Here is a 20,209-nt window from a genome sequence, read left to right on the forward strand (position 1 = left end):
ATACGAGTTAAGTGGAAGGGTGTACGCTAGGAGAACCGTTCGACGATACGGGCGCGGCTTTCCCTGTAATTACTTTATCGCACCGCGGTCCACGTCGCTTCACTCCGTATTGATCATTCTACGTCACCCGTTACTTGAACTGTCTTCATTTTACAAACTTGCCTTCGAGGTATTTAATAGGGCTCGCCTATGTATAGCTATAGTTTGTTAAATCTGAGTTCACGCCTAAATATCAGACGGGGCACGTGTTAAAGAGGTCAAAGGTTAACGTTGTATATAAATATACCTACCTATGTTAAATAAATATTAAATAACACTAAATAGGTACCGCATGGACTTGTTATAAAGTCTTTCGTTAAGTAGCATGCAATTAAATATAATTACGAAAACACTAATTCTGTCGCATGCTAATTATTATAAAAGTTATGTCAGCGGTTGAAAATGTCTTCGAGCAATAAACTTCATGTTTGTAATGACCGACAAATTTGACCGCTAAGTGGCATGAGATGACAACCCTCTAATCTCGAAGGCTATGCATAATTCCGAGTGGAAACCCTAAGCGCCCGGGGGATTAGCCACTGTTTATACAAGAAGATTTTCAACTTAGCGTAATGTGATGAAACTCGATAAAAATGCAGACAATTTGAAACAGTGCTTTCGTGTTGCATTCTGTTGAGTGCAGTTCCCTTATCAAAATTATAAAAATATAATAAGTACAACTATTTTTTAATATTTTTTTATTATTAAAAAAATGACTTACTTGTAAGCATTTAATTTTTATAAATGAACGTTCAAACAAATATTTTGTGCTCGGATAATGGAGTAAATTAATTAGGGATGTAACGATACCGATACCGATACCGATATATCGGCCGATATATCGGCAAGCCGATATATCGGTATCGCCGATAATAAATCAACCGATACCGATATTTTTTTATTAAATTCTTTCTTTTCTTTTATGTTTTTGCATTGTATTCATTCATATTGTTTTATTTCTGTTTCTGTAATAGTGTTAAGGAAGAGCGGAACCTCCTGACACAAGCATTTTATTTGCTTACTAGGAGTGTTCCAATCACAAATTTGTTTATTTAAAGGAAAGAAATAAATAATTTTGAATTTTTTTAATTTTTAACGTGATAACGTTTTTAAAATCGTTTTAGTCGGGTGACATGTTCATAAACTTGTGTCACACCAAAACCTCACGAGCGCGATCGCAGGTATAACGAGAGAGAGACGGACCGATCTCCCGTTTCATCTCGAGCGCTGCCACTGCATTATGTTATCACGTAAACATTTATTTATTTATTTTATTTAAAAAACATCACATGCCATTACAGGACAATGCCCAATGCGACACAGATACAATTTTATTTTACAAAAGAAACTTAAATACTAAATTAAAATTACATACATAACTTAACATAGACATAGAAAAATTTAAAGAACTTACAAACAATAACAGATTAACTGCAATATCACCCTTGCGAATTCACTCATAAGACAATGAAATAAGTCCGCTCTTTCGTGCGATTCATTTATTATGCGGATGGCCCGTACCATTGGTGCTTTCGCAAGAAGGTTGGTTCGTGCTGTGGGCACTAGCAACAGTGGTGAACGGTGTCGTTTCCACGCGAATCTGGTGGGGACGCAGAAACTCACATATTCAAGTAGTCTTGAGTTCTGTTCCCTACCACGAAGAAGACTTATAATATAAACGGCAAGCGAAAAGTCACGCCGTACACTTAATTGATTGTTCACCACCATACCCAATACAAATAAGGTAGGGTACATCAACGGATAAAAAGGATATACACCATACAGTTTTAAATATAAATGTCTCATGAATTTATTTTGGACCCGCTGTAACATTAAATTATATTTGTCTTCATGAGGAGCCCATATTGCAGCATTGTGTTCCAAACGACTTCTTACTAACGCGTTATATAGAACCTTAAGTGTTGTAATGTTAGTAAAGTCCTTAGCCTGTCTCAAAACAAATCCAAGGTTCCTGTATGCCGTTTTACATGTTTTTATTATATGTTTTTATTATTATCAACATCTCGATCGTAAACCTACTTTACAAACAACCAATTTTTTTGATATCAAATAATTCAAAAATCCGCGCCCAATGAACGATGCGGGAGGCCGCCCGCGCGTGCGCACTTTGTTTTCTGAAAAAACTCTACCAATTATAGTAAACTTTTATTAGGCACTGATTGTATGTGTATTACTTAAAGTTTAACTGACTTCGTAAAATAATAATACTAAAATAAATGGTTTTTTGATTTGGCATTTTTATTTAAAAGAATACGATTAACAGTTGTCTCTGTTAAATGTTGGTAACTTTTTATGCATAATTCACTATTTATTTTTCTACCAAGCCAACGATATCGGTATCGGTATCGGTATCGCCGATACATTACTACAAATATCGGTATCGGTATCGTATCGGCAAAATCATGTATCGTTACATCCCTAAAATTAATATTAATATTCAGTAATGTACTAGATGCCGGTGCTCTGTAGAAACAACTAACTTACTAACAACTAACAAGTGCAGCCGATATAAGCAGATCGTTAATGTAAAGTTAGTTTAGTTTAGTCATAAAGGGTAATAATTTTGTAGAGGTATAATTAATGGCATACGTATTAAGTAAAGTAATGCATTCAGTAAAGTAAATATTATTATGCAAAATTAAATGATTACATTGTTAAAACAAAAAATCAAAATTAATTGTATTTTCACGAGTTATATTGTAAATCTCTACAATTAATTTAAAAGTGTCGAAACCGAAGCATTACTTCTAATACGTAAAAATATTACAGGCCGTTTCCAAAGTACCCTCTCTAGGCGATAGATAACTTTACACGGCTGCCATTCGGATGCGATCTCGCCGAGTGACTTATCGGTAAGTTTAAGCGCGATATATCAAAGTAATCGGTTTAATTTCTCATCTCCCACTTGGGAGGAAACTTGTGTTTATTTCTTGAGATTCTGCGCTATATTATAATGACACTGATGCGGTAATAACGTGGGGGATGTAGTGTAGGGAATATTTTCGTTGTAGTTCGTGTAAACAGAATACACGGAATAGAGGTAAAAATTGTTATGTATTCTGTCTTAAAATTGTTATTATAGCAGCGACGGAGACGGTAACATTAGCGCGCCTAAGTAAATAAATGTTAATAAGGACACAAAATGAACGTCCATAAATTTAAAGAATGCAAGGTCGTTTTAATATTTTCTATGAAGATATCTTTGTTTCAAAGAGCGCTCCGGCTCATAGCGCTTTAATTTAAATTATAATTAATGACTTACAAACAGAGTTTTCTTCATAACAAGATTTAGGAAAATATTTTTAGTAAACATACGACTACAAGCGATTATTTACATCTATTTCAAAGAAATTCGCGCCAATGCAATGTCACATTGACCGATAGTATTGCCCAATTCAAAAATTATAGTAATAAATTAATTATTAGGTACAAAACTCACCTCCTCTAACCTCACACACAAGGACCAGCTCGTTCCCCTCCTCCAACGGCCCCACGACACCGGACACATCACGACCCGACTTATCGTACAGTATGAGCTGATGCGGTGGTACTGAAACAAATTGTTATTTACACACTACGACTGAAATAGTAGACCACGGTATCAAGACGGAGCAAGCAATTTGTACGTAAATTACGTGTGTGCATTTGAGTTGGGGTACGTTTCAGTTTTACACATTTTGCTTATACGAAAATTGAGTTAGGGTTTAAAATTAATAAATAGTTTTCCTGAACATAATGATATCTAGTTTAGCAACTTATGCTGAGTGGCTGTGACCTGACTTGGCTCCACTTTTCGGCTTCATTTTATTTTATTTTACTCTTTCATTTATTGTACTTGTATTGTTTTGTTTCATGTTGTGTTGCTTTAATTTTAATTAAATATTGTATTTCTGTGTCAATTGTGTTTGTTATTATTGTGGAGTCAAATAAATGATCTTTCTTTCTTCTTTCTTTCTTTCTTAGTTTTTTACCAATTAAATGGGATGTAGATAGTATAAGAATAAAAATATCTAAATTTATTGTTATATATTTATTGATAGAAACAACTATACTGATTATTATCATATTATGATAACTTAAATTCTATTGATTTTCGGGTACTATCAGGTTTCCTTAAGCCAAAGACTTAGAAGTAACAAGATTTGTTGTATTTTAACGAATATTCTACAATTTGTATGCGATCCGAAATTTCCTACTCGTCCAACATTGCTGAATTTCATTAAAATGGCAGCAAATACAACAACGTCAACGTTTTTTTGTCATTTCGAAATATCACCTGAGACGGTTGTATCGAACAAAAAAATTACATGTATATTTTTTTAGTATTTCTACTTTGTAGCGATGCTGCGAGGGCGGTAATAATTTATCTTTAAATTATAAAATAAATTATATATACAATAGTAATATACTACAAAACACTATATTATAATTCTTAATTGAGGTATTTATACGACTATAATTTTTACGTCATGTATGAAATTTGTGTTTTAATTATTTTTATAGGAAAAATAATAGATGAAGACATAAAAACAGTCATTAACTCATAAGCGTCCACAGAAACAATTAACCATCGTTTAACCGCAAGTGTTTAAAGTTCCACAGATTTAAAGATATGAAATTACTTAGTTCGCGTGTTAGATTTCTATTTTCAAATAGCCGTAATTACTCTAACTAGTAACTCATTAGTCTTTTGTATAGCCGCAAATTTATTGTTAGTACGTTTTGACCGCTTGATCGCTCGCTTTTTTGGATTTTTTTGCAAAAAATATCATTGTAATAATTATTATATTATGTCTAGTAAAAATAATAAACATGGTTAAAATGAACGAGTTAAATATTGCGCTATGGAGACTCAAACTTGGATTGATCACAATATTGAAAAAAAACGAAGCATTGATATTTAGTCAGGTTAAAATATTTAAAAGACCTTTTATTTAAAAACGTAAATGGCGTATATATAATTATCAGTGTGTCACTTATTTTATTTATGTAATGCCGCAGATTACCATGGTACCTAATACAAAGAACGTTGTAGTTGTTATTTGATATTATGTAAGCCTGATGATGAAGTTAGGTGCGTGTAAATAATTGCTCTTTTTAACATATTTGAATTATACTGTTATGTTAAGATAAAGAAAGATAATAGGGCAAAATATTTAGTTTCCTGAACTTAGTTTATGTTAATTCGTATAAAAGCTAAGATTGAATAGACATAAAATTAGTTTAAGTCGTGAGTCGTGACTATATTATGTAGATATTGTCCTTAAGGAGAGTAAATATAAATCCAGATCACGCTAAATCTAGACCGTCCGCACCAAATATTAGCATAGACGTGATTAGGAACAATAATTAGATTGATGCTTTTACTGTGAACAATAATCCTTTAAGGTTAACACAACACAGCCTGAACAAACAGCGAGTGCAAAGTGGAAACGGAAGACACGTCGCGATAGCAAGGGATGTTTACGACGGCCTCTTATTGCCGCGGAACGGTTGTGTGCCATATACTTTATACGCATCTTCAAATTTATATCGTATCATTTTATATGAGTTACGTTTTACTTCGCATCATTTAATGATCATTTTATTTGTGTGTGCTATTTTTAGCAGAGCTTTTATTCTGGTATAATTTTGGACGGAATGAATAACAAAACAACTGTATGTTTGTTTAATTATTAGAATAATATTATATTCACATAGAATTAGTAAGTACCTGCGTCTTAATGGAATCTGAATTTAATGTAGGTACGATGATTTATGGAAATAACTTTATCCACGGCGCTGTTGTATGGCATAATACAATCCATACTAATAAAAATGATTGCCTAGACCCAATTACATTCAACCTAAAACAATACAATTGAAAGGCACGTAACAGAAAGGCCGGCCACAAAATTCGGTTTACGCGTAAACCTTTCTACTATTTGCGACCTTAAAGCCACAAAATAGCGAATGGGATCCCGACATCCACAAGGCTAGTTAGTAGTCATTACAAAGGCGACCCCCCAACTTGCTCCTCGATAGCGGAATCAGTGGCCGGCGAAACAACATCCAATTTAAAGGGAATTTCATAGTTGGCAGCCTCAATTAAACACTGTGTTCTGAACCGATATGACGTTTGTTTTGTCGTAACCAATTTACATTTTGATTCATGGCAGTTAATTACTTCGCTTTATTGTCAACTTTTATAGACGTCAATTTAGAATTAGCAGGCTATTACGACTGGTTTAATTCCTTATATGTGGGATTAAGTATAATTGCATACATGCTCGCATATTTAAAGTAATGCGTCCATAAAATGTCCAGGAAATTTTTATGAGCGTTCTCGAAAGTCCCTTCTAATAGTAATTATGTGTCATAAAATTAAATGGTTCCTGCTCGGGATTGAGTTTTTGTTTTGCATGTTATCGACACCGGTTTTAATGGTCCCTATGTCTCAAGTCTTTAAAGTTAATTTCAAATTAATATACTTGTTATTTACATTTATAACAGTGCAATGTTCTAGATGTAATAGTAGTAGACTATATATTTGAGACTACAGCAGAAATTATGGCGTCTGAATTATGCATTAGCTGTTACACGCTAGTGCTTGTAAAACTAGTCCAGGCGCTGGCCGGTCGAACACTTCTATTTGTATACAAATTACTGTACTTTATTGCAAGATCGCGTTTATGTATATGACAAGTTTACGAGTTTTCGACACCGACTTCTGATATCGCGTAAATTCGCCCCCTCGAAGGTACTTTTACGATATTCAATAAAGAAATAGGATCGATGTAGGTCTATTTATGTTATGTGTAAGGTTTAAGGGAATATTTGAATATCCGCATATCGTGAACTTATCCTTTCAATTTAAGGAAATTGAAATGTGATCTATTTCCATGAAGTAGTTTTCTTGTACATACTTTGTTTTTGTATTATAATGACAAAGTTTACAAATTCATGAAAAAATATCAGATGATATATATATATATATATACATATATAATGAATGAATGAATGAAAACGCTTTATTGTACACCATTACAAACAGGAAAAAGACATACATATACAGAAGAGAGACATGCACAAATGGCGGCCTTATGGCTTTAGTAGCCATCTCTTCCAGGCAACCAAACACAAGATAAAAAAACATAAAATCATGACAGAGGGTGGTGGTAAAGCTATATTAGATTAATAATTAAAAAACAAATTCAAAAAACAATATACAGCTACACATACACATACATAAGTACATACAAATTATTATAAATAAAAACATACATACACACATACATACATATATATATATATATATATATATACATAAAGCATATATTAAATAAATATCATAATAAAAATATATACCTAAATACAATAAGTTATCACTTTTTATTGTAATGATTATTCAGTAATCGTATGAAAGTCTCGAAAGTTTGAGCTTTTCTAATTGTGACGGGGAGATCATTCCACAGTTTAATAGCTTTCACAGTAAATGAAGAATTGTAGAAAGATTTGTGTGTAGGAATACATAGAGATAGAGTTTCATGAGAGCGCAGGTTCAGTCCGTGAGTACATAAATACTGAAATTTATCTTTGAGATATGAGGGAGTGTTACGATAAAACAAAACTTTATAAAGCAAATGGAGTATGTAAGTATCCCGGCGTAATCTGATAGGGAGCCATCTGAGTCTAGCACGATAATCGGATACATGGTCATATTAGCGTAACCCAAATATAAATCTAATGCATAGATTTTGAAATCGCTCGAGCTTATCCAATAGAAGTTCGGTGAGATCGGGATAGGATACATCGGCATAATCTAGGATAGGGAGAAGGAGGGATTGAGCCAGCAAAATTTTAGTCGGAATTGGAAGAAAGTTACGAATTCGTTTAAGCGAATGTGATGCGGCATATATTTTCTTACTGACCTGCTTTACCTGTTCATTCCAAGACAGAGAACGATCAATGCAGAGACCTAAATTTTTAACATTCTTACTGTACGGAACCACAACACCATCAACAGTTATTGGCGGCAGATTTTCCCAATCTAATTTTTGGATGTATTGTGAACTACCGACAATTATTGATTGAGTTTTTATTGGATTCACATGTAATCCATGCTGTTTACTCCAACTTACTATTGTGGCCAAGTCAGTGTTTGTGGTGGAAATAGCCGATGAGAGATCAGAGATAGGAGCTTGAGTGTATATTTGAAGGTCGTCTGCGTATATGTGATGCTGTGATAAAATGTCTTTTGTTATGTTGTTGATATAAATAGCGAAAAGAAGAGGAGAGAGGATGCCGCCCTGTGGAACGCCAGCAGTGAGATTCGACCAGGAGGACAAAGAGTCATCAATTTTAATTCTTTGCCGACGACCACTAAGGTAGCTGTGTAACCACTGCAATACTAACGCAGACATGTTATGAGAACTTAGAATTTTCAGAAGTATGTCGAAGTCAACGCAATTAAACGCGTTGCTAAAATCTAGCAGTGTCAATACGGTAAGCAGCCTGTCATCCATACCAGCTCGTATGTCATCTGTAATTTTAACCAAGGCAGTAGCCGTGCTATGGCCTGGGCGAAAACCGGATTGTAAGGGATTAAGGATATTGTGCTTATTTATAAAAGTGTTCAATTGCTGGTGGACAAGACGTTCAAGAATTTTTGATAGGAATGGGAGAATAGATATGGGACGGAATTCGGAGAAGGAACTAGGATTAGGTTTCTTAGGTAACGGGATCACATATGCATCTTTCCAGACTGAAGGGAATACGCCAGAAGAGATAGAAAAATTTAGTATATGTGCAATTACAGGGATAACAATATCAATTATAGGAAGGATCATAGCACGGCTAACGTTATCACAACCGACTGCTGTAGAAGATATGGATAACAAGCTCTTTTTCACATCTAAATCACTGAAGTGTTGGAAAGAGAAGGATGGGAAAGAGGATGTAGAAGATAAGTTATTTAGTGTCCTAGCTTTAGTTGCACTGTCAAAGTTACATTGTATGTTAGAGAAATGTGCGTTTAGCTCGTCGGTGTTAATTTTGGATACAGACGAGGAGTGTTTTTGCTTGCCAACACCCAGGCTCCTGAGGAATTTCCAGATTTTACATGAATCACTGTTCTCTACTGAAGTATGTATGTGTCGTCGCTGAGCATCCCTACATAACGTATTGCAGCGGTTCCTAAGTCTAATATATTTCTCTCGGGCATCATCAGAACCACTCGATTTAAACTTTCCTTTTGCTGATAATGTATATCATCTGGCATTTACTGAAACATTATGTTTTTTTTTTTCATTATGAGTACCTAGTAATTAGACTTGTTGGGATGTTTATTTAATCGATTTTTCTTTTTATCATCCCTACTATATTGCTTACTGTATTATAATAGATGTCGTAATGTTGCAACTAGAGGATAAATTATTTGTAATTTGTAAATGTTTGTTTATCTGTACTTTCGATATTATTGGATAGATCAGAGAACAAAATTTCGTCTTCGTCGGGCAAAACTCATACAATTTAAAAGCAAATGAGGTGGGAAAGCCAAATACAACTTTTGCACAAATTTGAAGATCGCATCAAAAATTTATTTCCACAAATTACTTCCCCGGTAAACATAATCTTAAACTTGTAGCTAATTTATAAGAAGCCCACATCGTTTCATTTCTTATAGGATCGATATTCTGTCAGCTGCTCCACGAAGTTGTTTCATTAAATTCAAATTTCGTGTTGTACTTATTAATTCAAGAGAACGTTTTCTCCGCACGTCGCGACTTAAACAGGCTGCTTTTTATATTCACGGCATATTCGTATCCATTTAAGAAAGTTTTTAGAATTTGAAAAGCACTCGGGAAGGGTTGTATGAAGGCCTTATCGACGGCTTTTATCGCAACCTCTTTTATTGCGTTCTGGTTTATAATATTATAATGTAGGTCTGTATTTACACTCAAGGATGTGATTACCTCTCGGCCTATATAAAAATCTGACTTTTACACAGAAATCGTAATTACATGTATTGCTGAGATTTTTTGAAGGCACAGTAAGTTTTCAGTAGGTATATTTTTCATAAGAATATTGGATATAATATTTTCACTATTATGACTTTTTCGAGTAATGCCCTATGGTCGTGTGCGGTAAACCATTTACGGTTTAATTTATAATCTTGTAAGTATCTTTTTTGTAAAATAGCAATATTTGGTCGACCAACAACGTTAATATTCGCAATGTAAAGAGAGAGCTATAAGGCTCTAAGTTATTAGCATAATACAGTTAGTTGCAAAGAAAATTGGCCATTTTCCAAACGTTCGTGGACTAGGAAATGACCTATCGATGAGACCTATATGGTGAAATTTTTCATAGGAAATAACGTTCTGTACAGTTTGAGCGAGAAGAGATTCAGATTTATAATATCAAAATATAATAATAATAGTATGAAAATGTGAAGCAAAAGTTACTTTTACTAGTTCTTAATATCATAATATTTAATTTATATATCATATGTTAAAGGTCTCTAATAAGTTTCACTCTGTAATGGTTTGATAGGAATTGTTGAAAGTTTACAAGTAACAATATGTTAGATAGAATTATGTACTTTGACTACAAAAGTCAGATTGTATGAAAGCAAAGTTTACAGTTAAGCCGTTTACTATAAAACAAGTTTGCAAGTTTGTTACATAATCACATCTCCAAGTCGAAACTTTGATATGTTTCAATAGAGCTCTTCAGACTTCATACCACGGATACTTATACACATTAATGGACAACGTAACATATATTTTTCATTTTAATTTTAAACATAAGATAAAATGGAATTAATTTTAATTGCAGAAATAACGCCTTGTATAATTTTGCGGCCCTGTTACCGGGACGGACTTATGTTCACAATTTTCAAAGAAATATTTTAATAATTATAATAGGTATTCGTAAAAATTCATCACAAAATATAAACCTTTGGGAACAACCTTCTAAAGTTACCGTCAAATTATTTTTTAATGAAAACCTCGGACGGACATATAGGTATAATATCAACGTCCGCGTCGTATCATTTTCTCTTAAAATTAAAAACATAGTATATTTCAAATGTTCAGAATGTATTGATAATATATCTAGTTTCATGAAAGCCAGCACATTACTAGGGTCGCCGTCCATAAAAACATGTTGACAAACTCGGTAAAATATCAGTTTACTCGAACCCGAGTGTTTAAACAGTTTGATGTATAAGGCTTTTACTTCCTTTTATTAAGGAGTTAGTCCTCTTTTATTGTGAAAATATTGGCTTATAAATAACTGGTTATTCGATTTATATTAAACAAATGAATGACAACATTTTTCGTTGACACACTGTACCAAAAATAGAAATTGGTAGATATTATTTATGAGATTGAGAAGGAATATTTACCCAATACTTTTCTCTCATTTTCTTTTCAGTAAAATATTGCTAAGTATCTTTTTTAGAACCAAAAATAATTACCTATCATTAAACAAAAGTCATTATGCTTTTTATTTCTACCACTCAAAAACGACAAGTTCTCGATTTTGTTAGTTCTATTTATTGTTAAAATGCTTTGTAATGTATTATTCATTTACATCAATACCACAGATCACAGAATCTATGATCAATACATTAGCTTTAACACGGCACAAATAGCGTCTATTGGGCTGCAGCAAATATAATATTGAAGCTCAGGTATTTACAAATGAGCGCTGTACTGACTTGTGACCTAGAAAAATTAACTCGCCGATCGAATCTGACAGAGTCATATGTGCCTGTATATTTGAATTAGGTCATGAAACGCAGACAATCAACTAGCAAGCTCTAAATGCAGGGATTTAACTAAAGTTGTTTCCTCTTTGGTTTTCTGTTCTTTAGTCAGTTTTTATCTAGTTTCCCTTTTAGTAAGTCATCTTTATCTATTATTAATAATGTTTTCAAATAGTAATTTATTGCTTCATATTTTATTTACACAGGGGAAATTTTCCACTGTTGGCTCTTGATTGCAGGTTCGATTTAGACATGCATTTAATTTTCCCCACCGAATTCCAGACGAAGTTAATTTACAATTTAAAATCCCGCGATATACAATATGCAGATAGGGCCGACATAATAAATTTTTAGCCCTCGTCGGCCGTGGCAGCCCTGGGTGAGTGTAAATAAAAATACTTTGTGAGTCAATTCAGTTTGTAGCAAACAATAAATGTGTCTGAAGGAATTGTACGTTTCGTGAGTTAAATGTGCTATAAAATTAGTTTTGCTTTCTAGTACAGAAACAGAGCTAGTATAAATTACGTAAGAATTCTTTGAGGTGGTTAATAGTTTCAGTTCAGTCATAACGTAAGATGCCTCATTTTTATAACTATTGTTTTTTATAACGCAGACTATTCTCGGGGTAACGACGGTATACATACTGAAGATATCTAAAACTTTAATAATAATGAGTTTGTAACATTAATTGTTGATTAGTGTAAATAAATGCGAGTTTCATACTATTTTATAAATAGAAGGAATGAAAATATTTATATGTATATATAGAGTCTAGAGAACAAGAGAGATATAGAATTATCTTCTAAAATGGCAAGACATTATTGTAATACCACCATTTTGAGCGTCTTTGACGGGAGCGGTCGTGTGTAACCTCTCATTTTCCTTACCGAAATTCAAAGCAGCCTTAACAAAGCTTTGTTTTGCATCGCTCGCTCGCAAGCGTCTGAAAGGCTGCCTTTTTAGATAAGGTTCCTTATATATTCTGAAGCAAACGCTCTGTTAAAGTTTTTGGAGAAATACGGACATCTGCTGCAGTTCCCATTGTTATTCCGAGCCGTCAGTCGACACGTTCGATTAATTTGTTTGTAAGATATTTATAGACAATAAACTGCACTTGAATAAATTATACATTCAAATTCTGTATTAGATATAGTAACATTTATCGTGTTGGAGAAATGTATTATCTGAGTACCTAATATTGTATTCAAACTGGATAGTGCGCTGTAATTGTTTATGACATAGTTTAATTAGAGGCAATTTTCTATTCGATCTATAAAATAATTATGTGTAACATTTTATGCGATAGTAGGAGTTACCTAATATCCAAAAGGAAATAAAAGCATGCGATAAGGTGCACGCGCGTCGGTTATCACTGGTGCGTGTGTATACGTCCAATAAAACTTACCTATAACGGAAAGTCGTATCTGAAAGTTCCTTGTGGGTGAGTTTTTGAAGTCAACGCGGCAGCGGTACACGCCTTCGTCGTCGAGTTGTACGGTGTCGAGCGTGAGGGCGGCGGGTCGGGCCACGGTCGCGAAGTAGGCGCGCGGACCGAACACATTGGGATCCGACCACTGCAGCGCCTTGTTGAATGAACGCCCACGGACGTCGAAACTGTAACAAATTGAACAAAAATACATGTATATAATTTAAAGAATATAGATATAAGTAACAATATTAACACATATTAAGTAGGTGCCTTTTAACTAAAGAATTACACGCAAAAGCTTGGATTTATTTTACTAAATAGTGAAAAACAGCAGACGATCCGTATGTGGTTGTTCTTATGTAGAAATTATAGTATGGTGGTTGTTGCATATTACGGCAGTTAAAACATTCAATTAATTAGGAGCATAGTTTACATAACATGCTTTATTAGCTACTAACGTTGCTCTTGAATGTGGTTTTATCCATGAAGACCATAACGTTGTTCAGTAACTTTATTCCATGGATTAAAGCATAGACCACATTATGTTCTGGTTAGCCGTACACGACTCCCTAAGGACGGCTTAGTTGTTAGCGCAACGAACACCTTACTAGCGACTAATGTAGGGTAACATTTCAGGGAAAATACTGTATGAATTTCCGATAGAAAATTACGATACTATTTTTCTCTTACATAGGATTTAATGAGATAGTTACGGAGTATTTTGTAGGCATCTAGTATTGAGGTGAATATAGGCTTTACATAAATGAATCAATTTTAAAAATACAGTGTTAAAATAAAACCTAAAACTTAGACAACACATAGATAATTAACAGACGCTTTACTGAGCATTTATTAAATCTACTGATAATATAATTTTAAGGAATAGATAAGTTTTATTTTAATTGTTGAATAATAAGTTAAATTAAAAGAGTAACATAAATAAGTAAGGACCCTAACGCATTTATACCACACGTTCACAAAATAGTAACAGCTATTGATGTCAATAACAGAAGTTTATTGGTTAGGGCGTAGATATTTAAAAGGCGTCGTGTCGGCAGTTACCCTAATAACAGGGCAAACGACGTGCCGTGATTAATGGTCGAAATGGGATAGACTATTATTGTATGAAGTTCACTCATTCTCAAAACGGACTTGTTTAATTGGAAACATTGCAAGGATATCCGTTTGAAAGCAACTAAATAGATGGTTTCATGGTAAGGCTTGAATTCTCTGTGTATTATATGTTGCTTGAGTGTCACGAATTTAGTCGGTTTTATTCGGTACTATCATAAGCTCTTGGTTCGATATTTTTGGTCAATTCAATATTATTTTGGATGTAAATTGTCAATATATTCGATTTTTATGCTTTATTTCATTTTCACACCTCGATTTGTAAAATCCAAAATATACGTTATAAGTTATAACTTATAAATATAATTATAATATAATTGAAATTAAAAATTATTTTCTAGATTCACAAGTATGTCATAAAAATATGACCTGAACGATTTACGACCACAATTTCGAGTACTGACGTTATCGGCATCTACTTTATGATTTTCGTGATTTGAAAGCACAGCGAGCTGATATAACCTTATGATTTTTATTTATAAACGTTCATCTAACTCATCTATTTTTATATGCATTGATTTCTAATAAACGTGTGCTGGCAATATCGGCTTTTTATTATTGCACCTTTAAAAAGATGTGTCAATATAAACAATGCACTTATTTGTAAGTTTGAAGTTAAGTTTCGTAATACGAATCACATCATTTTTATTTTCATATAATAATAATTATCTACTAAATCCATAAAGTGTATCTCTATAGTGTATCATACTATATATACTTAAGATTCAAATGACCCAATTAAGAACAGAAAGAAAAGACAGCGCATTTCTTTTAAAATTTTAAATTGCAGTTGGTGAATTCAAAACACGCATATTTAAGTCATAAAAATATTGCCACACATTAATTATTTCCATCATTTTGTTCCTTTATTAACTCTATCTATAGTTAATCCTGTCCCAGTTCAGACAAATTTTAAAATTTCCAACAAACAACACTCCAAATTTGCAACAGCTGAAGGAGTATCGCAGCACGATACAGCAATTACGTTACTAATTAAAATGTTAACATGATAATTAAATTTTTGCTCTGTTCAGGTAGGCTCCGCGTAAGTAGGTCGTATTAAAATCCTCGAGTGTACCGAACTTTGGTGAAATTCTCGTATTTCGCAAACTCTATCGTACGTATTGCATTATTATACAATATACATACCTACGACGAACATTGAATCACTGGGCTTAGGTGTAATTGACCAGTAAATAGTATAACTATGTTTTGATATCCTGTACTATAATAATTATAATATATAACATTGTCTGCGAGATTTTATAGTTTGTGTAATTATAATTAATTGTCGGTGCAGTTAATGGAGTACACGCATGTACCGTGAACAATATTTGCTGCTTAACGTAAGGAGAGCATTATACGATAATTTAATAGCACTAATGATATCCAGAATATAATGTTTCATTAAACAATTTATAATAATGAAGGAAAATCTGTTGTTTTTTTGTTATTTAATAATAAATGATATTACTTAATGAATATGCAATAGATTTTTCCATAAAACTATCTTTGAATATTCAAAACACTAGATTATGCAGTATTAAAGACGAGATACCGGGCGCACGATATATTTAAATTAAAACATTTGCATCGTATTCATTCTAAACTTCTTATGGACAAGTTCTACAATGTTAGTATGAATATAATAATTGATTCAAAGAGACGTTTTTATAGAAACATGAAAAATAAATCACTAAGCAGAATTATGCATTAACAAAAATAAAAGTGAAAGAGACTGATCGATATTCGAGATTTGTGGTCATTTCGTTCAATATTAGAATTCAAAATTCAATGTAGTATTAATGCGGATGAGCTAACGTTCGCGTTGGGCAAATTGCCGTAGAAATAAGGTTCCAATAAATTATTCACGTAACAGCGACGCATATGATTAGTCCGTCCTTGATGATAATCTCAATACCTCATCACCGTATACGTATTGTACGATACCGCACATTAACTAACCATCTAACTTTGTATACGTGTATACGTGATACTGCAACATTTTTCAGCGTTGTGTTTGCAAATATTACACTTATAGCTCACTTCGCTGTAATTAGAACAAGACAATTAAATTTCTCGGTGCAAAATGGCTAAGATCAGCTTAAAATCTGAACGGACGATAAATGTTTCAAAGAATATCTATTTTAATCCAAAGATCTGTCTTTCTACTTTTTTAATAGCTCTTTTCTTGAGAATTTTTAAAGCCGAAAGAAATTTATAGATAGACCAGTACATTCTTAAGTGCACCAAAATATTAAACGAAGTATAAAAATTGTTCTCATATAAAATGCCTGGGCAATAAATAACGGCATACTTTTAAAATTTCATTCTATTTGCCCATAAAGAGATTCTACATATACATTAAGAGGTCCGTACTTCTTCTTTAAATGAGATTTATGTGACATATTTTAACAAAATTATGACTGCAGTGGTAAGTTTTAGTGTTGGAAAATTGTGGTAAGTGCAACGTTCTGAAATATGCAACAGAAAAACTTAAAACACCAAGAATAATACAACTGCTGTAGAAATGAAATTATAAACTCTGTCGCAGAGGTGGTCACACGGGACCCATATTTGTCATACGACTGTGACGATTTTGTTCTTGGTCGAGAACAATTATTTAATGATATTATGGTATGTTTCAGCGAAAGAGAACCAAGAATGATAAACTATACTGGGAACAAATAGTTTGTATTGATATTGAGAGGAAAAATGTTAAAGAAATTGTAGAATCCATTATATCATTTAAAACGAAGAAGATTTTATTTGAAGTATTCAAGTATGTACCTATTTTACGAGGAATCTGATTTATGTGTTGTTGTTTTCATCATTATTATTACACTGCAGATATTTTGTAGTTGTAACATATTCTTCAGGGTTTGGTAGTTGGTACTGATAAAAATAATGTTTACGTTTACGTACGTTTTATGACTTCATTTTAGTAGATGAGATAGTTTTAGTAGACATTAAATGAAATTTACCCTTTTCAAAGTTATTTTTATATTGATTTTCTACTTAATAGGTAAGAGATTTTCAAACTGAAACATCATTATCGACTTTTTATACCTGTTTCAATTGCTGATTCAAGAGTTGACCCGTACAAATGATACAAACACTGCAATCAAAGCACAAACTCGCATAATGGAGTTTCATTAAACACGAGGACGTTCTAGGATCAAAAATCAATGACATACGAAAAGAAAACGAAGCAAAATTAATTCCTGGCGTGCTTTAGCGTACATGTTTATCTTGACCCGTTTTCCGTCTACCAAAGAGAATGTCGTACCGTGTTACTCGCAGGATTTTTTAATAGTAATGAAGCAAGCATTGAATACTGGAATATAAATGTTCGATCAGAGCTTTTATTTTTTTTTGGTAGTAAGTATTCCAAGTATGTTGCAGATTCACTTAGGTATTTCAATCAGGAATTGTTTACTGGAGGAGGAGGAATGCAATGCATAATGTACACCTAATGTATGGTTTTAGATTACAAGTATGAAATGTCAATTTAATATCTAAAATTGGATGAAAAAACACACACAGTGTAAAGAATTTTAAGCTAACAGTTGTGAAATCAAAATTGCAGATTTTATTTCATCCTAATCAAAGTTCGTTTGAAATTGATTATCTATGTATGCTCGTACGTGAACAAATGGGGCAAAAGCCAATTTTCAAACTTTCGCGATAAAAAAGGTTCAAGCGTCCAACGAATGTATTTTTATACAAACAACAACGACGTATTGATTGATATTATTTTTGATTCGTGAAAATATTGTTAGTTCACCATTTTGGGCACTGTTTTAATTATTGAGAACGGTGAAAAAGTTTAAATTTACAATGTAGTCATGTATCAAAGCGTAATTTACACTGTAATTAACGTTTCGCGTTATTAAAATAAAAAGTAGTGTCCATGGTTTTTATTATTTCTTAAATTAAACTTTATTTTGAATGGAAAGCTAAAACAAAAAAAAATAAGGTATAAATGAATCAACCAGTTTTTGAGATCTTATTCAAAAAGAGAAAAAATGTCCTCATGATCAGTATCGTCGTCGTTTATTTTATACCATACCTATAAATAGGTTTCCCTCCAGTGCTCTTGCCGGCCCGAAACCACAGCACCATATACACTCGGTCCTCGTTGGCGTCCGGCGTGACGTCACACGGCAGCGACGCGGTGCGACCCAGCACTGCGTCCACGTCCACTGTTGATACTGCAACAATATTAACGAATGTTCATTATATGAATCATAAATCGTTTAGATATTATATCAAGATGTGGATAAAAGGCTAAGTAATTATCTGTAAAAAGAAACTGTCAAGTTCATGTTGCCACGTACCTATGAGACTTCGAATAGGTAGCGAATCTGCCGATGCTGAAATATATATGTAATACAAAACAATACAATTCAACACATAAATAGAGAAAAATACAGCCTACGGATTAGATTTTTCTTTTCACAAGAAGAATCCTCATACTTCAAGGAATATTATCAAAAAAAGAATTATCGAAATCGGTCCACCCGTTGACGCGTGATGCTAAAACGAGTTTCATTTTTATATATGTAACTATATCGATATTAATTTATGAAATGAAGTAAGTTGTTTAGGTGATTAATTAGGATTTCAATTCTTTGAAAACGCATTAACAATCTGAGTCCTAAACCTTAATTTTTTTAAAGTATAATGTTTCAAGTTTCATAACACGTATGAGAAAATGTCTAAATATCATACATGAAATAATATAACGTTGGCATTAAAAGCAGAAGCAGAAATTTGCTAACAACCGTTACATTCTCATATCAGAAACATTTATCGGAAATACCAAGAATTACTAAGTGAATATCACTGTTTCGTTGCCAACACGGTTATGACTCTTGATTTTCCCCTCTCGCGATAAGAGGACATGAATATAAATAGGAGTAATATTAAAATGTCGCTTTCGCACCGCATCAAATAATCCTCTTTTCTTTACGGGAGATTGTCAACGTGTTCAGGCCAAGTAATATGCAACATCATTCATACTTAGTTGGACTTTTCAATTTACTTCCCGTGAAGAATACCCCAAATAAAGATAGATTACTATTTTGGATGAATTATATCAAACAGTTTTTGCTATTTTTATATTAGGCTGTACGTAGTTTGAGGAAAAATCTGAAGTAAAATACTATAGATCATATTCCAATTTCATTTTCAGCTATTTGAAATAAACATTGATTTTATACTATTAGTCTTTTCTCATGTTTCAAAATTGTTACATTTAGCTCTAGTATTCCCTGAGCAAATATTTCGTAATTAAACGGAACTCTATTTAGTAATTACGACAAAAGTTTGAGATAGGCTTTAATGTAGTATTTTCGAAGGCTAAAATCAAATTGATTACCTATATATTATATGAAAAAAAAAATTATACATGGTGTCCCACCGTTGGTATCCTAAGCTCAATGGAGGTTATTGTTTTGCATACGCTGCAAGTACGTAAAAAATACTAATAAAATTCCAGATGCATTTTTTTTCAAATAGATAAATACAAGCAATCCGCCCAACTTTGCCACGCACACGTGAGCTATCGTTTAAGATTATGTTTTCATAGCAAAGCGTTATATGCCGGCTGCGCGAAGCTAGAGAAGAAAAAATGAATTTTATGGAAAAATTAAAAAAAAATTTGGCGTAATTTTGCTGTTTAAGTATTTTTTACTTGATCAGTGTATGCAAGTCTACAATTCCCTTCGCGCTTAGTATACCGATAGTGGGACACCGATAGTGTATAATATCATCGGCTGCGTGAAATAAATATCGTACCCTTTTCAGTAAGGCACTCTAAACATACACTTGAC

General features: G+C 32.9%; 1 protein-coding gene across 1 annotated transcript in view; it reads right to left on the bottom strand.

Annotated features, from left to right (window-relative positions):
* The window catches only part of LOC149480414 (neural cell adhesion molecule 1-like), a 67,419-nt gene that overhangs the window by 31,932 nt on the left and 15,278 nt on the right, over window positions 1-20,209 (bottom strand). Inside the window, exons 3-5 of the mRNA XM_089706984.1 lie at window positions 18,445-18,586; window positions 13,218-13,426; window positions 3,500-3,610 (exon numbers count right to left, since the gene is read on the bottom strand). Of these exons, the coding sequence (XP_089563110.1) occupies window positions 3,500-3,610; window positions 13,218-13,426; window positions 18,445-18,586 (462 nt within the window). The remainder of the gene's footprint in view (window positions 1-3,499; window positions 3,611-13,217; window positions 13,427-18,444; window positions 18,587-20,209) is intronic.

This window comes from Colias philodice, chromosome 18 (genome assembly GCF_061535455.1).
Source record: "Colias philodice isolate Cphi_HAF_F1 chromosome 18, ilColPhil1 Martin Lab GWU primary, whole genome shotgun sequence".
Classification (NCBI taxonomy): domain Eukaryota; kingdom Metazoa; phylum Arthropoda; class Insecta; order Lepidoptera; family Pieridae; genus Colias; species Colias philodice.